Source organism: Haliotis rubra, unplaced genomic scaffold, assembly GCF_003918875.1.
Source record: "Haliotis rubra isolate DU_JTF1 unplaced genomic scaffold, ASM391887v1 Scf444, whole genome shotgun sequence".
NCBI classification, from domain to species: Eukaryota; Metazoa; Mollusca; class Gastropoda; order Lepetellida; family Haliotidae; genus Haliotis; species Haliotis rubra.
This window is the reverse complement of record NW_025767129.1, coordinates 524513-542139: the sequence shown is the minus strand read 5'-3', so window position 1 is coordinate 542139 and position 17627 is coordinate 524513. Positions and strand designations below refer to the sequence as shown.

The window sequence follows — 17627 nt, the reverse complement described above, 5'->3', positions numbered from 1 at the left end:
TGATATACTTGTGTTTTCAACCTTAGCTGCCCTTCGGTGACGTTCATCCTAGTAGCGTTGTATTGTTTTGTCAAATCCAATTGTCAAGTATACACTTTGTATATAGCCCGACAGTGGAGCTGGCGATGGTTTGACATGAAACATACATTCCAGCCCACCACATGTGTCGTCGCTATTGACAGTAAAGACTCCGCCCATACATTGGCTTTCTATATTCAAGTGATTAAAGCTGCCTTCAGTTGCTACTTGTAACTTGTTACTTGCAGCTAACATCATCCATACAAACAACAAGGTCCACGATGATCTGTCAGGCTACGACCACAGAATGGTAAAGACATTTAGACATGCGTGATGAAACATGAGCAGTTACCTGGTATACTGTAAACTGTGTTATAGGAAGGAAACTGTCTACCGTCATTTCAAGTGTTCGAGAAATAAATGTTCACATATCGTGTATAGATTCTCACAAGCCATCTTCGAACAACTATACTTCATGGAGCACCAGGAATGGTCTTCAGTTTTGACCACTGTACCGTAGTCGGGGTCTGGACACTACTACTGTCTACTAGACCACCTCATAGATCAGAATCAGGGAGTGACTGATAACTTACCGTGGTCTAAACAACCCACCCTTGTTAGCCCTAATTAGGAGAAATCTCAGTCACGCTGACACGTGTTCACAGTAGATTAGATGGCTCAACACATTCTGACCGCCACCTCCAGTATATGTCTGAGCGTAGGTTCCATGCATTTGCTATTTGGGGAATACAGACATCAGTACTTAGTTACGGAAAGCATGTGAAGACACCGGAACCTGGATGAATGGGCACTGATCAATGTCACTCCAAGGAAACATGTTGGAACCTGGAGAGACTTGGTCCCTTATATCTCACTGCTCATGCTATCCTAAACTTCCAGCTAGTTCACGCTCGACGTTATCTGGACAACAGTATGATCACATACACCGACTGGTGTCAACTCGATGTTCTGCGTGAAGTACTCAGTAGAGCGTCAGTAAAATCACAGTGCGTCACATGGATTGTCATGTCCATCACAACTGTTGTTAATACTGAACAGGTTATAGCATATATGACTGACACGACAAGCAAACAAACAGGCCATACATATAGAGATAACATGCGTTCGGAATGGCTATGTTGGGTATTAGGATATACTAGTGAATTGTTGCAGCGACGTTGAAATGCATACCTTGTACTAGTTAATCACCACATGGGAACATGTAACTTGATCTCGTGAACCAGTCATCACGTGGAAACATGTACCTTGTTCTCGTGAACCAGTCACCACGTGGGAACATGTACCTTGTTCTCGTTAACCAGTCACCACGTGGGAACATGTACCTTGTTCTCGTGAACCAGTCATCACGTGGGAACATGTACCTTGTTCTCGTGAACCAGTCACCACGTGGGAACATGTACCTTGTTCTCGTGAACCAGTCACCACGTGGGAACATGTACCTTGTTCTCGTGAACCAGTCATCACGTGGGAACATGTACCTTGTTTCTCGTTAACCAGTCATCACGTGGGAACATGAACCTTGTTCTCGTGAACCAGTCACCACGTGGGAACATGTACCTTGTTTCTCGTTAACCAGTCATCACGTGGGAACATGTACCTTGTTCTCGTTAACCAGTCACCACGTGGGAACATGTACCTTGTTTCTCGTTAACCAGTCATCACGTGGGAACATGTACCTTGTTCTCGTGAACCAGTCACCACGTGGGAACATGTAACTTGATCTCGTGAACCAGTCATCACGTGGAAACATGTACCTTGTTCTCGTGAACCAGTCACCACGTGGGAACATGTACCTTGTTCTCGTTAACCAGTCACCACGTGGGAACATGTACCTTGTTCTCGTGAACCAGTCATCACGTGGGAACATGTACCTTGTTCTCGTGAACCAGTCACCACGTGGGAACATGTACCTTGTTCTCGTGAACCAGTCACCACGTGGGAACATGTACCTTGTTCTCGTGAACCAGTCATCACGTGGGAACATGTAACTTGATCTCGTGAACCAGTCATCACGTGGAAACATGTACCTTGTTCTCGTGAACCAGTCACCACGTGGGAACATGTACCTTGTTCTCGTTAACCAGTCACCACGTGGGAACATGTACCTTGTTCTCGTGAACCAGTCATCACGTGGGAACATGTACCTTGTTCTCGTGAACCAGTCACCACGTGGGAACATGTACCTTGTTCTCGTGAACCAGTCACCACGTGGGAACATGTACCTTGTTCTCGTGAACCAGTCATCACGTGGGAACATGTACCTTGTTTCTCGTTAACCAGTCATCACGTGGGAACATGAACCTTGTTCTCGTGAACCAGTCACCACGTGGGAACATGTACCTTGTTTCTCGTTAACCAGTCATCACGTGGGAACATGTACCTTGTTCTCGTTAACCAGTCACCACGTGGGAACATGTACCTTGTTCTCGTTAACCAGTCATCACGTGGGAACATGTACCTTGTTCTCGTGAACCAGTCACCACGTGGGAACATGTACCTTGTTCTCGTTAACCAGTCACCACGTGGGAACATGTACCTTGTTTCTCGTTAACCAGTCACCACGTGGGAACATGTACCTTGTTCTCGTTAACCAGTCACCACGTGGGAACATGTACCTTGTTCTCGTTAACCAGTCATCACGTGGGAACATGTACCTTGTTCTCGTTAACCAGTCACCACGTGGGAACATGTACCTTGTTTCTCGTTAACCAGTCATCACGTGGGAACATGTACCTTGTTCTCGTGAACCAGTCACCACGTGGGAACATGTACCTTGTTCTCGTGAACCAGTCACCACGTGGGAACATGTACCTTGTTCTCGTGAACCAGTCACCACGTGGGAACATGTACCTTGTTCTCGTTAACCAGTCACCACGTGGGAACATGTACCTTGTTTCTCGTTAACCAGTCATCACGTGGGAACATGTACCTTGTTCTCGTGAACCAGTCACCACGTGGGAACATGTACCTTGTTCTCGTGAACCAGTCACCACGTGGGAACATGTACCTTGTTCTCGTGAACCAGTCACCACGTGGGAACATGTACCTTGTTCTCGTGAACCAGTCACCACGTGGGAACATGTACCTTGTTCTCGTTAACCAGTCACCACGTGGGAACATGTACCTTGTTCTCGTGAACCAGTCATCACGTGGGAACATGTACCTTGTTCTCGTGAACCAGTCACCACGTGGGAACATGTACCTTGTTCTCGTGAACCAGTCACCACGTGGGAACATGTACCTTGTTCTCGTGAACCAGTCACCACGTGGGAACATGTACCTTGTTCTCGTGAACCAGTCACCACGTGGGAACATGTACCTTGTTCTCGTGAACCAGTCACCACGTGGGAACATGTACCTTGTTCTCGTGAACCAGTCACCACGTGGGAACATGTACCTTGTTCTCGTTAACCAGTCACCACGTGGGAACATGTACCTTGTTCTCGTGAACCAGTCATCACGTGGGAACATGTACCTTGTTCTCGTGAACCAGTCACCACGTGGGAACATGAACCTTGTTCTCGTGAACCAGTCACCACGTGGGAACATGTACCTTGTTCTCGTTAACCAGTCACCACGTAACCCAGATATTCACGGGCGTGTGTTGGTGGACGCTTCAAGATTCGGAAACATGACGTAGCTGCTGGAGTCAATCCCAGACCAAACAAGACAAAATACAACAAAATGCATTTTATTTCACACACAGTATAAATGAACGTCGTATGTACTTTAAGAAAAGCGAAAACATAAGACGACCGCAGTGTGAGTATTTTAATTAAACAAACGTCGGAATTCCTTGTAAGCTCAATCTCCACAGCCCCTAATTCTAAAACAAAACATCCAGATTAGCGGGAGAAATATAAAGACGCCACGCCAGCTCTCGCCCGAGGTCTTCCACTTCCAAAGACGTTGTAGTGCGGTTACTACAATAAAAGGTCAGCCTGACCATTGCAGGGAAAACTCTGTCTTTTAGCGGAGCATTTATGTAAACCTTGGATCATAATACTTTGAGTGAGTTGTTTTGTTACCAGCATTTAAGTATGTGAGGTCAATACTGCAGGAAACACCTCTGAGGGCCGCGGGTAGAACTCTCACTGGTGAAACCCCCATGGATCCTGGATATCACAACCAGGGCTTGTCCGTGATTCGAACCTATTAACCGCGGATCCTGGAATGACTAAGGGACGAAATCCTTTCAGTTTAAGATATGGGTGATATAAGCATTGAAATATGCAAGTTTTTACATTAGATTACAAACTGTATACAAACTGTAAAATATTGAGTCAGTCAAAATATTTACTATAGGTATTGTATAGTATAGTACACTGTGTAGCTGCAGTCGGTACACGTACCGGATGTGACTCTATAGTTACAGCTAAATAGCAGCTACAATACAAGTGTAAACCATCAGTCAGACCACACAGGGAAGGATGCCTGTCAGCTATATACGATCTATGTGAAGGATGTATACAGTGATGCCGCTACATACAGTACAGAAGCATCAGTCCTATAAACCCACATCTAGCATCTGTTAAATAAACTATGTAACAATGTAACCGTATGTAACAATGTAATATCACTCTCAGTCCATGTACACAAACAAAAGGGGGATAACTTTAAACACGCGTAACAAGAATGTGATATTTTATAAAACTTATATATATATATATACCTGGGTATATGAGTGTATATGTTAATAGTATATGAAACAGTTCGAACTCTTGGAGAACGTGAACCTTGGTCACAGCAAACACATGGCCAATACTAGGTGTTACTTTATATGGAAACCATGATACATGCATATAATTTACGTATATAAAGTCCAATCATGAATTTTGTAAAACAGGTCTTATATTTCATTTTACATACATATTGTAGGTGCAACGTGTTGTATTGGGTAATCTATGTGTTTATGTTGTGTGGGGCTGTAATCATTTGGAAAGTTTCGTTAGTATTTCCTGAACCAGTAACAAAATATGAACTTGATGAAAGAACACAAACTGAAATACACTCATTCTGTGTCAATAATACCGGAAGTACATCATCTCGATTTGTCACGTTAAACTCACGGTCAGCCGGAAGTGATGCAGGCTCCGGACAGCAGTAACTGCAGGCCACAAAACCAATGGCATCCCACGTGAGGATGTTACCGCCGCCGCCGCTATGTACAGGTATAGACGATGATGATCCTGTGATTCCTTATCTTGTGACAAAAGCCACGAATATTCCTTCATCGAACCTGTCAGATGCAGCCGGAATAGACATAAACAATTAGGAGTAATGTGACACGACACGCGATGTTCAGTTTTAGCTGAAGCGATAAGCTGTAATGTACTTCCCATAATTCCAGGGTTCTATGCAACCCTGGCTCACCTTAAGAGTATTTTTATATCTCTACGTATACCTATTTCGCATCGCCATAGTCAATCTAAACAGCACATGCGCAAACACACCATGTACATCAGGTGTTGGTGACAGGAATCTTTCATCACGTGTAAAACACGACGATTATTTGCGATAGAAATATTTACATTAGCACGTCATGCACGTGCAATTATTCCGATCCATTTTTATGCGTCACAGTTCGTCAAATACAGTTCATCCTATCACTCATTTTATTGACCCACTTAATTTTTTATGATTAAAAAAGCCATGTTATCATCTCTTTATCATCAGTGTGTATAGAACTTCCTTCCGGATAAATCAAACTCATTCCAAAATATGACTCTGTCCCACATTTCAGACAAGACGTGTGTATAAACATGTAACTATGGTAACGATTAGACACGTGAGGGTGTGAATCTGCAGGTGACTACTGGTGGACCTTGTCGAGACAGTGTCCACCTGGTTGGCGGTCCAGGCTTTCAGTTTCTCGGTCAGGACATGCAGGGGCTTGTAGCCATACTCCAGAACCGACGAGTGGAACTCGCGAATATCAAACTGGTCTCCTGCAGTGAGAACATAAGAGTTACGATTGTAATCAGGTCTAAATTGGGATACGATAAAACATGATTACTACTTTAACCATGATCGCATAGTAATACGTGTGATATTTGGGATGACAGAGTACAGATTCTAGTACTTTTGGGTTGAGTACCATCCGGGACTTGAACCCACACTCCCAGAGTCAGGCACCTAAACGCCAGCAGACAAAGTCAGCCGTCTAACCCACTCAGCCATCACGACAAAGGTGCTAGAATCTCTACTCTTTCTGAATAGCATTGAATATTCACGATCTCACAGATGTATATGGCTCATTGTGGACAGTATCGGGTGCCCGTGTTTTAGTTAATCTGATGTTACAACTTACTTAAGTAACCTCCACTATGTTATGTAGGCCAGCGTATCGTGAGTATACATATCTTTTGGGACAAATGTTTTTATGATGCTTTTGTAAAACATATGTTTGTTTATTTTACAATTGTAATATCCAGAAATAAACTATTATTTGTCATGAGCTTCCTTCGGTTCTTTCTCTGCATGAGAGTTAACGCTTTCATCTCATTAAGGTATTGTCCCTGAAGAAGCACTTAGGTCCCGTTCCACACAAAAATTAACTTCGACATTGACGCTGTTTGTATCTGGAGTCGACGTATGCTGGATGTTCCACCTACCTAGCTTTTCCTCGGCCATTTTCCTCAGCTTCTTGATGGTCAACTCCCCGATCTTGTAGGAGCATGCTTGTCCAGGCCACGTGATATAGCGGTCCACCTCCACCTCGATGAATGGTCTCCCCTTGGCAGTGATGTTCAGCAGGTACTCGATAGCCTGATCGCGGTCCCAGCTGTGGAAGACAATACATGCTGAAACTCACCGTCAGCAGTTGGTTTCAGGAAAATAGTTTTATTCCTCTCATATTTTCATTGGGTAGGTGGTACAATTTTTAAATATTTATTAAGGTCATTTGTATGTTTTCCATTCCCAAGCCACCCCAACGATACGGAGAAAGTGTAAGTGTGCTATCTGTCCTTCGTTGTTGATGGTCCAATGTATGTTACATTTAGGATTACACGTTCTCAGTCATTAAGACGAATTACATAGCGTCAACCAGAAGAATTGCCTACATTAACAAGGCAGAAATTACATCATATTACTTTTGGATCGAGTCGACCTTTGGATAAGACACAATACCTTGTAATGTGGCATTACGTAAGTTGCGACTTCGGGATTTCCGGGTTCAGCATTCATTGTGTAATCCCATAAAACATATGCGCAACATACACCATCACACGCAGCAGTTTGTGTCCCTTCTTACCCGTAGTAATGGATACCAGTATCCACAACGAGGCGTCCCGCTCGGAAGATCTCGGAGCTGTACCGGCCCATCCTGTCAGGGGAGATAACCAGCATATATATGTGTGAAGGTGAAATGGAGGTTAACGTCGTGCTTACGAATATTTCGCTCATATGACGACGTGTATGCCATATGTGTGGCAGCTTGTACTAGCCCCGAGTGAAGCTGGTTTTATAGTGCTAGCTTAACCGCAGTGAAGCATGAATACACTATTCAGACACATTATACTGACTCCGAGCCGACCAGTCCTTGTTGTACCCATTACCCATTAATGCCGAGCCTCAGGCAGGGACCAACAAGTACCATATTTTAACGTCTTTTGGTATGACGCGGCCGGGGATCGAACTCGCGACCTACCGCTCGCCGGGCGGAAGCACTGACCACTATACCACGGAGGCGGCTTATATGTGTGAAGAGACAGAAGCATTGTTTGTAATATCTCATAACTTGTCCACTGTATCTAAACAAATCTGATAAGATACTAGCTATTCTGTTTCAGTTGTTTAATTCTGCAAATGTGTGCTTTTGGTTAAAACGTTTACCACAGTCATGGAGGTGCCAACGTGACAGGTCGTTACAAGAATAAGTTACGACGCTGACTTATTGGGGCTATGTACAGGACGCGATGGCATAGTAGTCCAAAACAGAGTGTAGGTGTAACACAGAATGAATTGAAACCAGTAGTTTTATCATTGATATAAAGATGCCTGTGTTGATTAAACATTATGTGAAAAGTATGTTTTTGTACAGTACATTTTGAATACAAGTGCTAATTTTATTACAGTTCGTTGCAGTGTGTTTCACACTAAATCCCTTCACGTATGAAATCAGGATTAACTTTAAATTTTGTTTCAGCTGGCAAAATCAGCGCGTAACAATTTCTTATATTTAATTTCAACTGACATGTATATATGTACGATAGGATTAGTAAGATTGTAGAAGGAGCTGCTGATATAAATGTTTCAAGATATTACTTTACACTGCCTTAAACTAGAGGCCCGCTTTACAGCAGAATGCCGTGCTGGTGCTGCAGGTGCTGTCTAAACAGCAAGATTCGTTTGTGTACAGAATAGATACTCACAGTTCATAGTCGTCTCGGTACAGCCCAAACTCCTCACCCAGTGACTCCGCATACAACGCCCAGCCCTGAAGTAGAGCACAGAGACAGATGCAGACTAAATCACCGCTCACACAGCGTGTTGTATCCCCTTTCTAAGTTGATAAATACTCATTTGGCTCCAGTATATCTAATTTGGAAGTGACGTCCCCACTTCCAGTGCTCACATCTCGTGAAGAGAATTTCACTGCACGGCGAGGCTAGTGGCGGATGTGTCCAGGGTGTATAACTGTATGGAGATGTATTTCCCTTGAATACTGAGGATGCACTGACTGCTTTTTCTCGCGATTTTGGTATGAACAAGTTCAAACGGCCAGCAGGATGACAAACATTTTAGCATCTCAAAATCTATATAATATGTCATCCTCGATAATCTCCAGTGGATACGTTACGATCACTGTCCACTATACCCTGGATGCTTCCACGGCTGATTTTTATTACCTCCCTTGGCTGGCTTTTTATCCAATCAGGTGTCTACGCTTGGAAGTTGAGCGAACCAATCACAACTGACTTTCGCTTCTCAACATATCTAACCGTTTAAACTTGGCAACACAATTGATGCAGAGGTACTCTGAAAGATGTAGAAGGAGTTCTTTTATATATTTTTTGAAAGTTTCAGATCTGTCAATTTGCCTGTATTATTTCCTAAAAGATTTGAGAGGTACTCCGAACAAACATTCGCAACTGCGACCGCTATATTTGTTGACACTGGCAAGCTCGGATGTAACGGCGGCTTAGCTGATTGGCTGCTGTGATAATGCGGAGCCAGCAAAGGGAGGTAATATAATTATCGGGCCAAGCCGCGGATGCATCCAGGGTATAGTGGAGAGTGATCGTAACGTATACCCTGGGGATTATCGAGGATGAAAAAAAGTGAGCTATCAAGCATATTCATTGTAATATGGTCATGCTGTTTTTGGTTATTTTTCATGTTAATATTCATTACAAAAGCACATAATTTGATGTACACTGTCGAGGCTTCATGGACGGATCTCTATGTCAGGACTACAACCAGCGTTATCGATACAGATGTACCGACTCAAACAAGCTCTGGTCGGTCGAGGACGAAATCCACAAAGTTCACCATACCTGACCAGCTGGCAAACACATAACAGTATCTAACCATGCTTGGAGCTACAAGGTTACAAGTTACGTGACTTATCCCACCGGGTACCCATTTTCTGTCGGGTGAATTGAGGCAATTTCGAACAAACTTACTTGAATAAGGTGAGATCACATGTGTGATTCGTTGTGGGGCTGAAATCCTAGAAACTCTCAGCAGGCTAGCTGTCAAACATTGTCACCCATCCAAGACTGCGTGACCAACGTTGCTCAACTTTAACTGATCTGTGACGTGGGCTCACCAGGCCACATACCACCAAAGCATGCTTTATGTCCTTGTCCATTGCACCTGTCAGTTTGTTTCTGCGAAACGTCAACTATTTCAATGTATTCGTTAAAGAGATCCGTTCGCCATTCACGACCTTGACCTTGCCAAGGTGACCTCAATACATCCTCTTCGTATTCTACAGTACTAACAGTGTTCGCCAAATATATAATAATCATAATAATAATAATGGATAGCATTTATATAGCGCAAATCTCCGCAAAGGACTCTTTGCGCTTGCTTTGTTTTTCCCTCGTTCACTGGATGTCAATCTCAACGGCACATCGTATTGTCAATCTCCACTCCCTGGGGAGCATACAACTCTTGCAGCAACTAGGCGCACCAAATTATTGTGGCATTCCCATCCTTACGTAGTACCCGAGGTATATATCTTGTAGCTCCTATATATATTTAACCTGGCCCAGATTTAGTTGACGTAAAAGGCGTAAAACAACAGTCACTCACTCATCTTTGGTGAGCCGACCAAGCGTAGGTTATACACGTGGTGAGCCGACCAAGCGTAGGTTGTACACGTGGTGAGCCGACCAAGCGTAGGTTGTACACGTGGTGAGCCGACCAAGCGTAGGTTGTACACGTGGTGAGCCGACCAAGCGTAGGTTGTACACGTGGTGAGCCGACCAAGCGTAGGTTGTACACGTGGTGAGCCGACCCAGCGCAGGTTGTACACGTGGTGAGCCGACCAAGCGTAGGTTGTACACGTCAACTGACTAGGGGAGACTACTCTGTGTGCCCGGACTTACCTCCGTGAAGGCTGAGTAGGCGGGGAAGGCGTAAGGCGCCTGGTAGTAGTGGGGGTGTTCCATGTACTTCATGAACCGGGGTGTGTTGGCAGACATGGCAGCGCTGATCTGGCAAACAGATAGTTGAAGTAAACAAGTCACCTTGTCTCTAAAGATACTCCGTAATGAACGTTACCTGAGGACATTTGAATACCTATCTGACAAACTCTGGAACCAGATATCACCATGGAGACACATTCCCTACTCCATTACTATCGCATGTAGATCAGTCGGTGTGAGTTGCTGGAAGAACTACAGAAAATATCCTCTCACTGTCGTCGGTTAGGTTATACACGTGGTGAGCCGACCAAGCGTAGGTTGTACACGTGGTGAGCCGACCAAGCGTAGGTTGTACACGTGGTGAGCCGACCAAGCGTAGGTTGTACACGTGGTGAGCCGACCAAACGTAGGTTGTACATGTGGTGAGCCGACCAAGCGTAGGTTGTACACGTGGTGAGCTGAAGTCCCTACTCCATTACTATCGCATGTAGATCAGTCGGTGTGAGTTGCTGGAAGAACTACAGAAAATATCCTCTCACTGTCGTCGGGAACACGTGTGAAGTATTTCTTTGTACTCAGTCCACTCTATTATTATTCCCAGTTAACTTTTAAGGGCACGATGGACAGGTTCTATTCTGATCAATACCCGGAAGTGCTGTAACGTGGCATCACTTCGTCTAATTGGTATAAATACATGGTGTATATGAAGCTTCACATCACAACTGATTACCTGGAAGTGATGCCCCGGGTTGGCCTCGTGCATCGCCAGCGACATGAACGTGTACACCGGCCTGGAAATAATCACAACAATTAACACCGGGTGTCCAACAAGGAATGGCCATTTAGGGACATATAATAATCTCCTGTTACTGACCTTATGGGTATCATGGATTACATGATGCACGTGGGATAAATGATACATGTGACAGTTGGATACATTTGGACACAGTTGGACACGAAGTATCCTGTCAGTACATACTTAGCCCAAGATGTCCCTTTCATCTGTTATATAACTTCTTTTTGTTATTTTTAAATTAGTATTTACCTACGAGATAACAAAAAGGGAGATAACCCTGTAAGACTATGTATGATCTGTAACATATGGACGGGGTTGGAGATGAGGGGGGACACCGAGGGGTTTCAGAAACTGTACCAATGTGGAGATTCAAGCTCGTGTACACTGGGCTACATGCCCCCCAGAACAACACAGTGACATTAGATGGGGTACCGGAGTGACACCTTGATGGGAGATAACCATTAGATGGGGTACCGGAAGTGTACACCTACATGACCCTCAGGAGAACAGACATTAGATGGGGTACATTAGATGGGGTACCGGAAGTGTACACCTACATGACCCCCAGGATAGCACAGTGACATTAGATGGGGTACCGGAAGTGTACACCTACATGACCCCCAGGAGATAACACAGGTACATTAGATGGGGTACCGGAAATGTACACCTACATGCCCCCCAGAACAACACAGGTACATTAGATGGGGTACCGGAAGTTTACACCTACATGACCCCCAGGAGATAACACAGTGACATTAGATGGGGTACCGGAAGTGTACACCTACATGACCCCCAGGAGATAACAGTGACATTAGATGGGGTACCGGAAGTGTACACCTACATGACCCTCAGGATAGCACAGTGACATTAGATGGGGTACCGGAAGTGTACACCTACATGACCCCCCGGATAGCACAGTGACATTAGATGGGGTACCGGAAGTGTACACCTACATGACCCCCAGGAGATAACACAGGTACATTAGATGGGGTACCGGAAATGTACACCTACATGACCCCCAGGAGATAACACAGGTACATAAGATGGGGTACCGGAAGTTTACACCTACATGACCCCCAGGAGATAACACAGTGACATTAGATGGAGTACCGGAAGTGTACATCTACATGACCCCCAGGATAACACAGGTACATTAGATGGGGTACCGGAAGTGTACACCTACATGACCCCCAGGATAGCACAGTGACATTAGATGGGGTACCGGAAGTGTACACCTACATGACCCCCAGGATAACGCAGTGACATTAGATGGGGTACCGGAAGTGTACACCTACATGACCCCCAGCATAGCACAGTGACATTAGATGGGGTACCGGAAGTGTACACCTACATGACCCCCAGGATAGCACAGTGACATTAGATGGGGTACCGGAAGTGTACACCTACATGACCCCCAGGATAGCACAGTGACATTAGATGGGGTACCGGAAGTGTACACCTACATGACCCCCAGGAGATAACAAAGGTACATTAGATGGGGTACCGGAAGTGTACACCTACATGACCCCCAGGAGATAACACAGTGACATTAGATGGGGTACCGGAAGTGTACACCTACATGACCCCCAGGAAATAACACAGGTACATTAGATGGGGTACCGGAAGTGTACACCTACATGACCCCCAGGAGATAACACAGGTACATTAGATGGGGTACCGGAAGTGTACACCTACATGACCCCCAGGATAACACAGTGACATTAGATGGGGTACCGGCAGTGTACACCTACATGACCCCCAGCAGATAACACAGTGACATTAGATGGGGTACCGGAAGTGTACACCTACATGACCCTCAGGATAGCACAGTGACATTAGATGGGGTACCGGAAGTGTACACCTACATGACCCCCAGGAGATAACACAGTGACATTAGATGGGGTACCGGAAGTGTACACCTACATGACCCCCAGGAGATAACACAGTGACATTAGATGGGGTACCGGAAGTGTACACCTACATGACCCCCAGGAGATAACACAGGTACATTAGATGGGGTACCGGAAGTGTACACCTACATGACCCCCAGCATAGCACAGTGACATTAGATGGGGTACCGGAAGTGTACACCTACATGACCCCCAGCAGATAACACAGGTACATTAGATGGGGTACCGGAAGTGTACACCTACATGACCCCCAGGATAGCACAGGTACATTAGATGGGGTACCGGAAGTGTACACCTACATGACCCCCAGGATAGCACAGTGACATTAGATGGGGTACCGGAAGTGTACACCTACATGTTTCGGGGGTGCATCACGTTGGCGATGAAGGTAGCGGGGATGGATCCGTCTGGGGAGGGACGTGAGTAGCGGCCTGCCGGACCGTCAGACATCATCGGCACCACTCTGAAACAACATCACTGACACCTCTTAGAAACAAGAAAAGAGGTCTGTCAGACATTCTGGACGTCACTCTGAAAAAACCGCTGCATGCATGTGACTGCATGCTCATCGATATAACTAGACAAATCATGCAGTAGCCTTATCGTCTTTCTCTCCACCCTCTCTACTGTCTCTGTCAAACCAGTGGACGATATTATGACCAAGTACAGGATTGTTATGACTGGTGTGGCAGTGAATACTTGCCGCCTCCACTACACACCCTGTCTGCTGTAGATGACACTCACTCGATATCAAACTTGGGCATTTCGTAGAACATCTCTGGCAGGTATGGGTTGATTCTGTGCTTGATCATATCCCGGAACTCCTGTAGAATGTCCGCCTGCACAGAGAATGCTGAGTAAAACGTGACGTTTCTCACAGACAAATGTTTTTTCGGGGGCCTGACATATTATTTCTTTTGTCTGAAAACAAGAGCCACCCTATTCATTTGAACAACGAACCTATCAAACTTTTACGATGGGCGTTCAATAGTTTTGCAACTTGGTCATTTGTATTTACCCAAACCATATCCACTTTTGGCAGGTAAGACACTAGTCCTACAGTCAGGTTGACACGTGTCATAACATCAGGTTGACACGTGTCATAACATGTTCCAAACACAACAATAAGTCCGACGGGTGGTCACAATCATGGATTATCTCAAACATGAACAACGCGCTGTAATAAAGCTCCTTACCAAGAACGGATGCAAAGCAAAAGAAATGTGTAAAGTGATGGTTAAGGGTGCTCCTGACTTACTGTGTGACTATTCCACAGTTTGTCGTTGGTCTCTACAGTTTAAAAAGAGTGGGGAGTCCATAGACGATGACCCAAGGTCAGACAGGCCTTCAGATGCCACCCAATCGGAAACCATAGCTGCTATAGAAAGATGAAATTTGTCTTACTGACTAATGAACGTCTCTGAACTTTCTAAAGAAATTGAATTTGAACTGTTGAAACCATTATTCATGAGCATCTTGGTATGTCCAAGGTGCTCAAGAACGCCATCAGAGAACTGAAAGTTGTCGAGGGCTGCTGTGTCTCTATACTGCTGATGAAGCTGGATTTCCTTCTCGTCTTGTGACAGGTGACGAAACATGGATCCGCCACTGGGACCCAGAAACTAAATTGGATTCCATGCAATGGAAGCACCCCACTTCTCCGCATCCGAAGAAGTTTCGCACTCAACCATCGGCTGGCAAGGTAATGGCCATCATACTTTGGGATACAAGAGGCATATAACTTATTGGTTATATGCCACCAAGAACTATAATCAATGGACAGAGTTACGCTAATTTATGAGAAAGATTTGTAAAAATCTATTCGCCAGAAACGAATGAAAGTATCTGAACTTTCCAAGGAATTCCAAATATCAGTTGGAACTGTAGAAACCATATAACGGGATGTCAATTCGTGGTGTTCTACTTTTGCACGACAACGCTCCGGTTCACAGGTCGAGAATTACACAGGCCGCCATACGTGAATGTGGATTCGAACAAGTAAAGCCCCCACCTTACAGCTACTATCTAGCCCCCGGTGACTATTTCCTGTTCTGGCAAATGAAATCTGCCCTACGTGGAAGAGGCTTCCAGGATGACGAGAACATAAAGGCTGCCACAGAGGTGTGGTTAGTGAGCCAATCTTCCAGGATGACGAGAACATAAAGGCTGCCACAGAGGTGTGGTTAGTGAGCCAATCTTCCAGGATGACGAGGACATAAAAGCTGCAACAGAGGTGTGGTTAGTGAGCCAATCTTCCAGGATGACGAGGACATAAAGACAGAGGTGTGGTTAGTGAGCCAATCTTCCAGGATGACGAGGACATAAAAGCTGCAACAGAGGTGTGGTTAGTGAGCCAATCTTCCAGGATGACAACATAAAAAGCTGCAACAGAGGTGTGGTTAGTGAGCCAATCTTCCAGGATGACGAGGACATAAAAGCTGCAACAGAGGTGTGGTTAGTGAGCCAATCTTCCAGGATGACGAGGACATAAAAGCTGCCATAGAGGTGTGGTTAGTGAGCCAATCTTCCAGGATGACGAGGACATAAAAGCTGCCACAGAGGTGTGGTTAGTGAGCCAATCAGGATGACGAGGACATAAAGAGCTGCCACAGAGGTGTGGTTAGTGAGCCAATCTTCCAGGATGACGAGGACATAAAGGCTGCCACAGAGGTGTGGTTAGTGAGCCAATCTTCCAGGATGACGAGGACATAAAGCTGCTGGTGTGGTTAGTGAGCCAATCTTCCAGGATGACGAGGACATGTGTGGTTAGTGAGCCAATCTTCCAGGATGACGAGGACATAAAAGCTGCCACAGAGGTGTGGTTAGTGAGCCAATCTTCCAGGATGACGAGGACATAAAAGCTGCCACAGAGGTGTGGTTAGTGAGCCAATCTTCCAGGATGACGAGGACATAAAAGCTGCCACAGAGGTGTGGTTAGTGAGCCAATCTTCCAGGATGACGAGGACATAAAAGCTGCCACAGAGGTGTGGTTAGTGAGCCAATCTTCCAGGATGACGAGGACATAAAAGCTGCCACAGAGGTGTGGTTAGTGAGCCAATCTTCCAGGATGACGAGGACATAAAAGCTGCCACAGAGGTGTGGTTAGTGAGGCTGCCAATCTTCCAGGATGACGAGGACATAAAGGCAGCAACAGAGGTGTGGTTAGTGAGCCAATCTTCCAGGATGACGAGGACATAAAAGCTGCCACAGAGGTGTGGTTAGTGAGCCAATCTTCCAGGATGACGAGGACATAAAAGCTGCCACAGAGGTGTGGTTAGTGAGCCAATCTTCCAGGATGACGAGGACATAAAAGCTGCAGAGGTGTGGTTAGTGAGCCAATCTTCCAGGATGACGAGAGGTGCCACAGAGGTGTGGTTAGTGAGCCAATCTTCCAGGATGACGAGGACATAAAGCAGCAACAGAGGTGTGGTTAGTGAGCCAATCTTCCAGGATGACGAGGACATAAAAGCTGCCACAGAGGTGTGGTTAGTGAGCCAATCTTCCAGGATGACGAGGACATAAAAGCTGCCACAGAGGTGTGGTTAGTGAGCCAATCTTCCAGGATGACGAGGACATAAAAGCTGCAACAGAGGTGTGGTTAGTGAGCCAATCTTCCAGGATGACGAGGACATAAAAGCTGCCACAGAGGTGTGGTTAGTGAGCCAATCTTCCAGGATGACGAGGACATAAAAGCTGCCAACAGAGGTGTGGTTAGTGAGCCAATCTTCCAGGATGACGAGGACATAAAAGCTGCCACAGAGGTGTGGTTAGTGAGCCAATCTTCCAGGATGACGAGGACATCTTCCAGGAACGAGCATGCTGCACAGAGGTGTGGTTAGTGAGCCAATCTTCCAGGATGACGAGGACATAAAAGCTGCCACAGAGGTGTGCCTAGAGTGCCAATTAGTGAGCCAATCTTCCAGGATGACGAGGACATAAAAGCTGCCACAGAGGTGTGGTTAGTGAGCCAATCTTCCAGGATGACTAGGACATAAAAGCTGCCACAGCGGTGTGCCTAGAGTGCCAATCTTCCAGGATGACGAGGACATAAAAGCTGCCACAGAGGTGTGGTTAGTGAGCCAATCTTCCAGGATGACGAGGACATAAAGGCTGCCATAGAGGTGTGGTTAGTGAGCCAATCTTCCAGGATGACTAGGACATAAAGGCAGGAACAGAGGTGTGGTTAGTGAGCCAATCTTCCAGGATGACGAGGACATAAAGGCTGGTGAATGGAAATTCTATTGAAAATATAAAGCAAAAAAGCAAAGTTTTCATGCGACTTGG

The 17627-nt window shown here is 45.5% G+C and overlaps 1 protein-coding gene across 2 annotated transcripts in view; it reads right to left on the bottom strand.

Annotated features, from left to right (window-relative positions):
- Positions 1–3714: 3714 nt before the first annotated feature.
- Positions 3715–17627, bottom strand: part of LOC124289600 — a 44540-nt gene continuing 30627 nt past the window's right edge. For both annotated transcript variants that reach the window (XM_046726190.1, XM_046726189.1), the window contains exons 11-18: positions 14088–14182; positions 13699–13806; positions 11368–11428; positions 10599–10706; positions 8415–8479; positions 7295–7366; positions 6654–6823; positions 3715–5987 (exon numbers count right to left, since the gene is read on the bottom strand). In XM_046726190.1, coding sequence (XP_046582146.1) covers positions 5779–5987; positions 6654–6823; positions 7295–7366; positions 8415–8479; positions 10599–10706; positions 11368–11428; positions 13699–13806; positions 14088–14182 — 888 coding nt within the window. In that variant the 3' untranslated portion in view covers positions 3715–5778. The remainder of the gene's footprint in view (positions 5988–6653; positions 6824–7294; positions 7367–8414; positions 8480–10598; positions 10707–11367; positions 11429–13698; positions 13807–14087; positions 14183–17627) is intronic.